Raw genomic sequence first — 11,240 nt, 5'->3', positions numbered from 1 at the left:
ACATGGAGAGAATGAGTGAGGAAAGATTGACCAAGAGGATATATGTGTCGGAGGTGGAGGGAACGAGGAGAAGAGGGAGACCAAATTGGAGGTCTTTTGTGTGATCGGGGCCTGAACATGCAGGAGGGTGAAAGGAGGGCAAGGAATAGAGTGAATTGGAGCGATGTGGTATACCGGGGTTGACGTGCTGTCAGTGGATTGAATCGGGGCATGTGAATCGTCTGGGGTAAACCATGGAAAGCTGTGTAGGTATGTATATTTGCGTGTGTGGACGTATGTATATACATGTGTATGGGGGTGGGTTGGGCCATTTCTTTCGTCTGTTTCCTTGCGCTACCTCGCAAACGCGGGAGACAGCGGCAAAAAAAAAAAAAAAAATATATATATATATATATATATATATATATGTATATATATATATATATATATATATATATATATATATATATATATATATATATATATATATATATTGTATTTGCATGAAGGTGTGTGTGGGTGTGTGTGTGTGCAAATCCCATAATTCCTATCCTGTATTGTCAGTAAGCTTCGCTCCCCTTCAGCGCGTGACATTACACCATAATTGGTTGCCCAAGCCAGCCTCCTCGCTGACCCCAATTTATGTTAATGGACTCGTTCCCGGAACTGAGTTCACCAGGGGAAGGGGAGTGGCCGTCGACTTTCTTGCGCGGAACCTTTCCCGTATTTAGTGTGATCGATGCGTCTCAATACCAGAATCGTCGTGGGGAAAGTGGCGACCAGTTCCAAGCGCTGTTTGCTCGGGATTACCAAGGCATACCAGCTCGGTCTCATGAGTTCACATGTGACTACTTGCTCGTACGTTTTCTTAAACATGTATTGTGTTTTCCGACAGCCTTGTAGTAGTAGTACATTCAGTTGCGCTGAGTGCTAGATTTTCAGGACAGTTGTGCTTTGGTTTAAAGAAATATATATATATATATATATATATATATATATATATATATATATATATATATATATATATATATATATATATATATATATATATACGCTAGCTGTCATGTGTAATGCAGTGAAACCACGGTTACCAATCTACATCCAAGCCCCACGGACCTTTCCATGGTTTACCCCGGACGCTTCACATACCCTGGTTCAATCCATTGAAAGTACGTCGACTTCCGTGCACCACGCCGTTCCATTTAACCCTATCCCGCGCACGCCTTTCACCCTCTTGCTTGTTCAGACTCCGATCACTTAATGTCTCTTTTCACACCATACTTCCATTTCCGATTTAATCTCCTCTTTTTCCTTGTTCCGTCCAATTCTGATACATATATCCTCTTTGTCAACCTTTCCTCACTCATTATCTCAATATGTCCTTTGTTGAATACTGAAGACTGGATTTACAAGGAGAAAAAAACTATTCAGTTGCTTGACACTCTCTTGCCTCCACTACTCCCAACTCAGGTCACAACCGTGGGTCGGTTTAAGGGAGACAGGTGACATAGATTAAGCAGGCGGCAGCAGGCTTCCTCAAACCATTTCTTACCCAATATTTCCAACAAGATGAACGAGGCAAGTCCGGACCTCTACAGTTTCCACGATTACTGAGTCTAAAGATGCTTATTTGGTATTTCATTCATCGCCATACAACTGCAAAATCATTAGTCTGAAAATCTTAGATCGAAAAAGGTAACAGAGACATAATGATATGATATGATATAACAATCATTGGTAGAGCCAGGAATAAAATGAATAGATGGTTTCATTCGCTCACATCCATTCTCTAGCCGTCATGTGTAATGCATCAAAACCACAGCTCTCTGTCCACAACCAGGTCCCACAGACCTTTCTGAGGTTTTCCCTAGCCACTTCATATACCCTGATTCAGTTCGCTAACGGAACGCTATCCGCTGCTTATCACACCGCTCAAATTCACTCCCCTCCCTTGACGCTTTACACCCTCTTGCATGTTCAGACCCTTAGGGTTCAAGACCATTTTCACCCTATCCTTCTACCTCTAGTTTAGTTTCCCAGTTATCCTTGTCCCCTCCACTTCTGACACATATATGCTCTTTCCCAACTTCTTACGTGTTCTCTCCGCATGTTTTGATCATGTCAGCACACCGTCTTCAGCTCTTAACCATACTCTTATCATTACCAAATCTCTCTCTCATCCTATCATTTCTTACACAATAATCCTTCCACATATTGCTCTCAAACCTTTCTTTTCCACCACAGTCACCCTCCATCGTACATTCTCATTTCCAGCCTACACCTCCCATCCATTCACCTCCCTTACCACCCAATACAGAGTCAAATCAAATAGCTGTGGTGACAGCGCCCAACCACTATCGCAGACCCACCTTCACCTGGAACAACTCACTCTTCTCTTATCCTACTAGTACACATACAAGCCTTTCTTTTCTTTAAGTAGTTCTTGCGCACATTCTTCAAAACAAACACCTGATCCTCATATCATCGACCACTTCTGTGGCCACATCGTTCCTCTCATATCTGAAACTCTGTGCACGCCAACATCTTAATCACCACTTTCCCATACAAACACACTAAACACTTATACTCCTGTAATATGAGCATTCACTTGTGTCCCTTTTCCCTTTATACAATGGCACTTCGTGGGCATTCCGTCAATCCTCAGGTACCTTACCATGACCCCATGTGCACAGTGGAAATTCTAGTTAATGAATAAACACAATCGCCCACTTTCTTAAGAATATCATTTGGAATCTCACCCAATCCGATCACTTTCCCACACTTCATCTCTTTCAACAAGCCCCTTGCCCTGACTTTGCCTGCCTCCACGTCTAAACATCCCACATACGCCACTTTGTCATCAAACACATTCAACAGTCCTTCAAAATACTCAGTCCTCCTCCACTTTGCCTTATGTCTCCCCGTCACCACTTCCCAATTTGTCCACTTTACCGATGTTCACATTTCTAATTTTGTATTTCTCATCCTTTAAGCCTCTCCCACTACTCCTCGTATCCTTCTTCCACCTGCACAGAATGGAAAAAGGTGAGAACAATGGAAGTAAGGGGAGTGGGGAAGGAATGGGATGTATTTAGGGAAGCAGTGATGGTTTGCGCAGAAGATGCTTGTGGCATGAGAAGCGTAGGAGGTGGGCAGATTAGAAAGGGTAGTGAGTGGTGGGATGAAGAAGTAGGATTAATTAGTGAGAGAGAAGAGAGAGGCATTTGGCCGATTTTTGTAGGAAAATAGTGCAAATGAGTGGGAGATGTATAAAAGAAAGAGGCAGGAGGTCAAGAGAAAGGTGCTAGAGATGAAAAAGAGGGCAAATGAAAGTTGGGGTGAGAGAGTATCATTAGATTTTCGGAAGAATAAAAAGATGTTTTGGAAGGAGGTAGATAAAGTGCGTAAGACAAGAGAACAAATGGGAACATCGGTGAAGGAGGCTTATGGGGAGGCAATAAAAAGTAGTGATGATGTGGGAAGGAGATGGCGTGAGTATTTTGAAGGTTTGCTGAATGTTTTCGTCGAGGTGGTGTGCGAAGTGAAAGGGTCAGGGAATATGGTTTGGCAAACAGAGAAGAGGTAGTGAAAGCTTTGCGGAAGATGAAAGCCGACAAGGCGGCGATTTGGATGGTATTGCAGTGAAATTTATTAAAAAAATGGGATGACTGTGCTGTTGACTAGTTGGTGAGGATATTCAGTGCATGTATGGCTCATGGTGAGGTGCCCGAGGATTGGCGGAATGCATGCATAGTGCCATTATACAAAGGCAAAGGGGATAAAGGTGAGTGCTCAAATTACAGAGGTATGGGTTTTTTGAGTATTCATGAGAAATCATACGGAAGGGTATTGATTAAGAGGGTGAAGGCATGTACAGAACATCAGATTGGGGAAGAGAAGTGTGGTTTCAGAAGTGGTAGAGGATGTGTGGATCAGGTGTTTGCTTTGAAGAATATATGTGAGAAATACTTAGAAAAGCAAATGGATTTGTATGAAGCATTTATGGATCTGGAGAAGGCATATGATAGAGCTGATAGAGATGCTCTGTGGAAGGTACTAAGAGTATATGGTTTGGGAGTCAAGTTGCTGGAAGCAGTGAACAGTTTTGCCGAGGATGTAAGGCATATGTACGAGTAGGAAGAGAGGAAAGTGATTGGTTCTCAGTGAATGTAGGTTTGCGGCAGGGGTGTGTGATGTCTCCATGGTTGTTTAATTTGTTTATGGATGGGGTTGTTAGGGAGGTAAATGCAAGAGTCTTGGAAAGAGGGGCAAGTATGAAGTCTGTTGGGGATGAGAGAGCTTGGGAAGTGAGTCAGTTGTTGTTCGCTGATGATACAGAGCTGGTGGCTGATTCATGTGAGAAACTGCAGAAGCTGGTGACTGAGTTTGGTAAAGTGTGTGAAAGAAGAAAGTTAAGAGTAAATGTGAATAAGAGCAAGGTTATTAGGTACAGTAGGGTTGAGGGTCAAGTCAATTGGGAGGTAAGTTTGAATGGAGAAAAACTGGAGGAAGTAAAGTGTTTAAGATATCTGGGAGTGGATCTGGCAGCGGATGGAACCATGGAAGTGGAAGTGGATCATAGGGTGGGGGAGGGGGCGAAAATCCTGGGAGCCTTGAAGAATGTGTGGAAGTCGAGAACATTATCTCGGAAAGCAAAAATGGGTATGTTTGAAGGAATAGTGGTTCCAACAATGTTGTATGGTTGCGAGGCGTGGGCTATGGATAGAGTTGTGCGCAGGAGGATGGATGTGCTAGAAATGAGATGTTTGAGGACAATGTGTGGTGTGAGGTGGTTTGATCGAGTAAGTAACGTAAGGGTAAGAGAGATGTGTGGAAATAAAAAGAGCGTGGTTGAGAGAGCAGAAGAGAGTGTTTTGAAATGGTTTGGGCACATGGAGAGAATGAATGAGGAAAGATTGACCAAGAGGATATATGTGTCGGAGGTGGAGGGAACGAGGAGAAGTGGGAGACCAAATTGGAGGTGGAAAGATGGAATGAAAAAGATTTTGTGTGATCGGGGCCTGAACATGCAGGAGGGTGAAAGGAGGGCAAGAAATAGAGTGAATTGGATCGATGTGGTATACCGGGGTTGACGTGCTGTCAGTGGATTGAATCAGGGCATGTGAAGCGTCTGGGGTAAACCATGGAAAGCTGTGTAGGTATGTATATTTGCGTGTGTGGACGTATGTATATACATGTGTATGGGGGTGGGTTGGCCCATTTCTTTCGTCTGTTTCCTTGCGCTACCTCGCAAACGCGGGAGACAGCGACAAAGCAAAAAAAAAAAATATGTATATTATCAATAACGATGATGATACTAATGCTAATGATTCTGTTATAATCTTGTTAAACAGTGATAACATCTATAATATCTATGAACATTTATCATATATACAATACCCAGGTTTAAAACATGTCACAGAGCAGAGCTATACATGCCAGAGACCCCGACAACGCCCACTGACTGCCTTTCAATCGGTTCAACAGCCTTAGGTCACGACGGAGGAAACGAATGACATGAATTAAGTTGGCGATGGCCAGATTCCTCTGTCCACTTCTTTCCCAAATGGGTCTCTAAGAAAATAAATGAAGGGACATTAGGATCTGTAACAGTCTCAGTGTTTAGTGTAATGGTCTCTAAATCTAACGGTTCCCAGGAGGTTCCATGACTATCAATTCGTGACGTCTCGAAAGAAACGGTTCCAATCTCTAGAGAAATGGGAGAAACCCGAAAATTCTACTGATGCAAGTATATATTTCTATATATAATTGAGTGATGCTGTGCTTTGGAATGGGTAAATGCTCCCAGTCATCGAAACTCAAAACACACGATATTCACCCTCGTACTACAAGCACCAACACAAGAGAAACAAAACTAAATGCACTCAGAAAGCTCACCTTACCAGGTATAGTCAAAATAAAGATCCCCCTTTCCCTTCCTCTACAAACAATTCATTTGTTCCATCCTGAAACACGCCTCACCTGCCTGGTCATCCATCATGTCAAAAACAATTATAACAAACCAGTAAAGCACGCAAAACAGGACACTTAAAAACAATTACTAATTTTCTGGCAGGAAGAAACTCATATCTCCTGACTAACTTTCCGGCAAGAACAAACTCATATCTCCTACAAAACGAAGCAGAAATTCTCTAAATATAATTTCACTCCATGATGTTCGGTACTCATGTATTCTCATCATAACTAGGCCCTTTCCATCCATACCGCTCAGGATCAAACCACCGATCCCCAAGTAGAAGTAACAAGCTTATTCTACCTCACGCTTAAACAACTTGAACATATTTCCTTATCCTATCAGGAAAACACCTACAGAACATAAACTCAAAGAAATGACCTGGAACGCACTAAAAAACCGTCTACCATACACAGTCTTATTATACACCATCCTACCAGTCATACATCCATCTGAATTTACACTCCCCAGACAAATGTACGAACTACACTCTCTAATCTGCATCCTGGACGTCAACTATCTCTACATTACACAAACCGATTCAACATACTAAAAGGCTCCTCATACACAGCATACAGCAACTATATTGAATACATGTAACACATTCTCATAAACTGCCATATGTAATGCACCGAAACCACAGCTCGCTATTCACATCCAGGTCCCACAGAACTTTCGATGGGTTACCCCAAACGCTTCACATGCTCAGCGTCAGTCCATTGACAGCACGTCGACCCCAGTTTACTACATCGTTCCAATTCATTTTAACCCGTGCACGCCTTGCACCCTTCTACATGTTCAGGACCCAATCGCTTACAATATTTTTCACGTCATTTTTCCATTACTCTCTCCGTTCCCCTTGTTCCCTTCACTTCTGTATGACACACCTTTCTCACTCTTTTCCTCCGTATGTCCAGACTATTTTCGCAGACCCTCATCTGCTCTCTCAACCACACTCTTTTTATTACCACACATCTTTTTACCCTTTCATTGCTTACTCGATCAAACCACCTCACACCACATATTGTCCTTAAACATTCCATGTCTAATACATCCACCCTCCTCTGCAGAGCCTCACCTATAGCCCATGTCTTACATCCATATGATATTGTTGGGACTATTATTCGTTTAAATATACCCATTTTTGCCTTTCTCTTTCTACATATTTTTTCAGTGCTTTCCAGGACCCTCGCCCCCTTACCCACCCTATGACTCACTTCCGCTTCCATGGTTCCATTTGTTGCCAAGTCCACTCCCAGATATCTTAAGCACTTCATTTCCTCCAAATTTTCTCCATTCTCACTCACACTGCACGTAACCTGTCCCTCAACCCTGCTGAACCTAACAACCTTGCTTTTATTCACATTCTTTCTCGACTTTCTTCTTTCACACACTCTTTCAAACTCGTCACCAATTTCTGCAGTCTCTCACTTGAATCTACCAGCACTGCTGCATCATCTTCAAATAACAATTGACTCAGTTCCCAGGCGCTTTCTCTGAGACCCTCGCATTTACATCGTTCACCACCTCATCCATAAACAAGTTGAACAATCATAGTGAAATCACACACCCCTGCCGCAGGCAAACCTTCACCTTGAACCATTCACTCTCCTCTCTTCCTTTTCGTACAGAAGCCTTACACCCTTGACAAAACCTTCTCTCTGCTTCTAGCAGCTTTTCTTCCACACCGTATACTCTCAAGACCCTCCACAAAGCATCTCTGTCAACTCAATCATATGCTTTTTCCAGATCCACAAATGCCACATACAAATTCACCAGTTTCTCTATGTATTTCTCACACACATTCTTTAAAGCAACCACATCAGCTGATCCACAAATCCTCTAACATTTTTGAAACCGCACTGCTCCTCCCAAATCTGATGCAATGTACATGCTTTGACCCTCTCAACCAGTAGCCTTCCATACAACTTAGCAGGTATACTCAACAAACCTATACCTCTGTCATTTGAATGCTCACCTTTATCCCCCCGTACCTTTATACAGTAGCGCTTTACGTGTGTTCCGCCAATCATCAGGCACCAAACATAATCCATACATATACCGAAAATCTTTACCAACCTATCAACAACACAGTAACTCCTTTTCTTAATAATTTCAACAGCAATACCATCCATTCCGGCAGCCTTACCGCATTTCGTCTGACGCAAGTCTTTCGCCACCTTCTCTCTTCACCAAACCACTTTCGATGACTCTCACTTTGCATACCAAACCCGACTAAAACGTCCTATATGTGCCATTCTATCATTTAACAATCCTTCAAAATACTCACGTCATCTCGTCCTTACTTCTTTACTGCCTGCTATCACTTCCCCTTCTGCGCCCTTCACCGATGTTCTCGTCTTTCGCGCGTTATTTACCTTCTTCCAAAACATCTTATTCTCCCATTTGTCTTCTTTTTCAGCACTTGCTTCTTCTTCACCACCTGCCGCTTTCTCTTATGCATCTCCCAATCATTTGCACTCCTTCCCTGTGAGTACCGCCCAAATGTCTCTCTTTCCACCAGCAATTTTACCTCTTCATCCAACCACTCATTACACATTTCTAATTTGTCACCTCCCACCTTTCGCATGTCATATGCATCTGCTGCACATGCCACTAGGGAACAGAGACATGTAATTTGGAGAGACAGTTTGATTGGAATAACCTTGGAGGAAGTGGAGTGAATTCGATTACTGAGATTGTATATGGCAGTGCATGGAGCCATGAGAGATTTAGTGAGCTGTTAGGCGGGTGAGAGGACAAAGAAGGGCACAAGGAAAAGCAAGAAACCATAGAGGAAGTGGACGGATGGAGTGAAAGATGCTCTGAAGGTTCGGAGCTTGAACATGCAGGAGGGTGTGAGGCGTGCATGGATACAACGAATTGGACCGATTTCCTGAACCAGGGTAATGCGGAGAAATATTTTCATATCAGAAGGGATTCCCCTTTTTCATAATCTTTAGAACGTCCATCAGCGAATAATAACAGCCCGTAAACTTGTTGAAATCGTCAGCTAATGTTGAACACACGTGGAAATGTATATTGAACATAGTGACTGTAAGTCACAACTTAGAAGTTCTGGTGTTACGGGAATGTCTCAGTATTCAGTTTGTGCGCGCGCGCTCGTCTCTCTCTCTCTCTCTCTCTCTCTCTCTCTCTCTCTCTCTCTCTCTCTCTCTCTCTCTCTCTCTCTCTCTCTCTCTCTCTCTCTCTCTCTCTCTCTCTCTCTCTCTCATATATATATATATATATATATATATACACCCTCCCCAAACCCCCGACCCCCTTCTTCTTCTCCTCCTACACGCCATGAATCACGGGCTGAGAGAGAGTGTAGGTGCTGACTAATGACGCTGCCGTAATATTTCATACCGGGAAAACCTACTTGAGGGGAGACGTGTCTGGCCTATAAATCTCCACCGGGTCTAACCTCAGGCCTTTCTTGCGCTCGGCTCAAGAGCCTATGTTACGTGCTGCTGCAGACTACAGCGTCGACGTTGTATCAATCTTCTTTCTCTTTACTTGGTTTCATCAGTTCAGAGATTACGAACTAGCAGAAGTACCATGATGATAGAAACAAATGTAATGCTGTTGTTATTATTATTGTTATCATTAATATCATTATAATTATCATTATTATTGATACTATTATTGTTGTTGTTGTTATCATCATTATTAATATTATCATTATTATTATTATTATTATCATTATCAGTATCATTATTATCATTATCATAATTATTATTATTATTATTATTATTATTATTATTATTGTTATTATTATTATTATTATTATTATTATTATTATTATTATTATTATTATTATTATTATTATTATCATTATTATTATTATTAATATCATTATTATCATTATTATTATTATCATTATTATTATTATTATTATTATTATATTATTATTATTATCATCATGATTATTATTATAATCATCACTATCATCAATATTAGTAGTAGTAGTATTAGTAGTATCAGTAGTAGAAGTAGTAGTAGTTTTATGAATAGTATTCTTATCATTGTTATTGCTATCATAATTATCACTATTATTATTGCTGGTGTTGCTATTATTATCATCATTAGCAGTAGTAGTAGACGTAATAGTAATAGTGGTAGTAGGGGTAGAGGTAGTAGTAGCAGTAGTAGAAGTAATCGTGGTACTATCGTTATCATTATTAGCATTATTATTGTTATTACTTTTATTATCATTTTCTTTCATACCTGTTCGCTATTTCCCGTGTGAGCAAGGTAGCGTCTAGAACAGATGACTGAGCCTTATAGGGACTCCTGTACACCATCGAGGCCACTGTGCCTTCTTCAAACGAGACCATCTTCGCCTTGCCTTATAGTGACCTCTCTACCCACACATTTCTGCCAGGACCTTCGCCCCTTCACCAAGATTCTCCCATAGAGAGATGTACTGGGGAAACCTTCTGACTTTTATTCTTCTAGAATATAACTCTGAAACTCCTGTGTTTACCTACCAACCCTATCTACACATTTGACTTAATGAATAACCCACACACACACACACACACACACACACACACACACATATATATATATATATATATATATATATATATATATATATATATATATATATATCTTTTTTTATCTATCATACTTTGTCGCTGTCTCCCGCGTTAGCGAGGTAGCGCAAGGAAACAGACGAAAGAATGGTCCAACCCATCCACATACAAATGTATATACATGCACGTCCACATACGCACATATGTATACCTATACATCTCAACGTATACATAAATATACACATACAGACATATACATATATACACATGTACATGATTCATTCAGCTACTCCCATAACACTTGCCTCTCATGATCTTTCTTCTCATGCCCAGGTGCATATGCACCAATAATCACCCATCTCTCTCCATCCACTTTCAGGTTTACCCATATCAATCTAGAGTTTACTTTCTTACACTCTATCACATACTCCCACCACTCCTGTTTCAGGAGTAGTGCTACTCCTTCCCTTGCTCTCGTCCTCTCACTAACGCTGACTTTACTCCCAAGACATTCCCAAACCACTCTTCCCCTTTACCCTTGAGCTTCGTTTCACTCAGAGCCAAAACATCCAGGTTCCTTTCCTCAAACATACTACCTATCTCTCCTTTTTTCTAATCTTGGTTACATCCACACATATTTAGACACCCCAATCTGAACCTTTGAGGAGGATGAGCACTCCCCACGTGACTCCTTCTTCTGTTTACCCTTTTAGAAAGTTAAAATACAAGGAGGGGAGGGTTTC

At 41.4% G+C, this 11,240-nt stretch overlaps 1 protein-coding gene across 1 annotated transcript in view; it reads right to left on the bottom strand.

The window, feature by feature from the left end:
- Positions 1-5,385: 5,385 nt before the first annotated feature.
- Positions 5,386-11,240, bottom strand: part of LOC139745982 (uncharacterized) — a 168,439-nt gene continuing 162,584 nt past the window's right edge. The window contains exons 10-11 of the mRNA XM_071656742.1: positions 8,487-8,693; positions 5,386-5,553 (exon numbers count right to left, since the gene is read on the bottom strand). Coding sequence (XP_071512843.1) covers positions 5,386-5,553; positions 8,487-8,693 — 375 coding nt within the window. The remainder of the gene's footprint in view (positions 5,554-8,486; positions 8,694-11,240) is intronic.

This window comes from Panulirus ornatus, chromosome 63 (assembly GCF_036320965.1).
Source record: "Panulirus ornatus isolate Po-2019 chromosome 63, ASM3632096v1, whole genome shotgun sequence".
Lineage (NCBI taxonomy): Eukaryota > Metazoa > Arthropoda > Malacostraca > Decapoda > Palinuridae > Panulirus > Panulirus ornatus.
The sequence above is the reverse complement of the archived record's forward strand: the minus strand, read 5'-3'. Positions and strand labels throughout refer to the sequence as shown.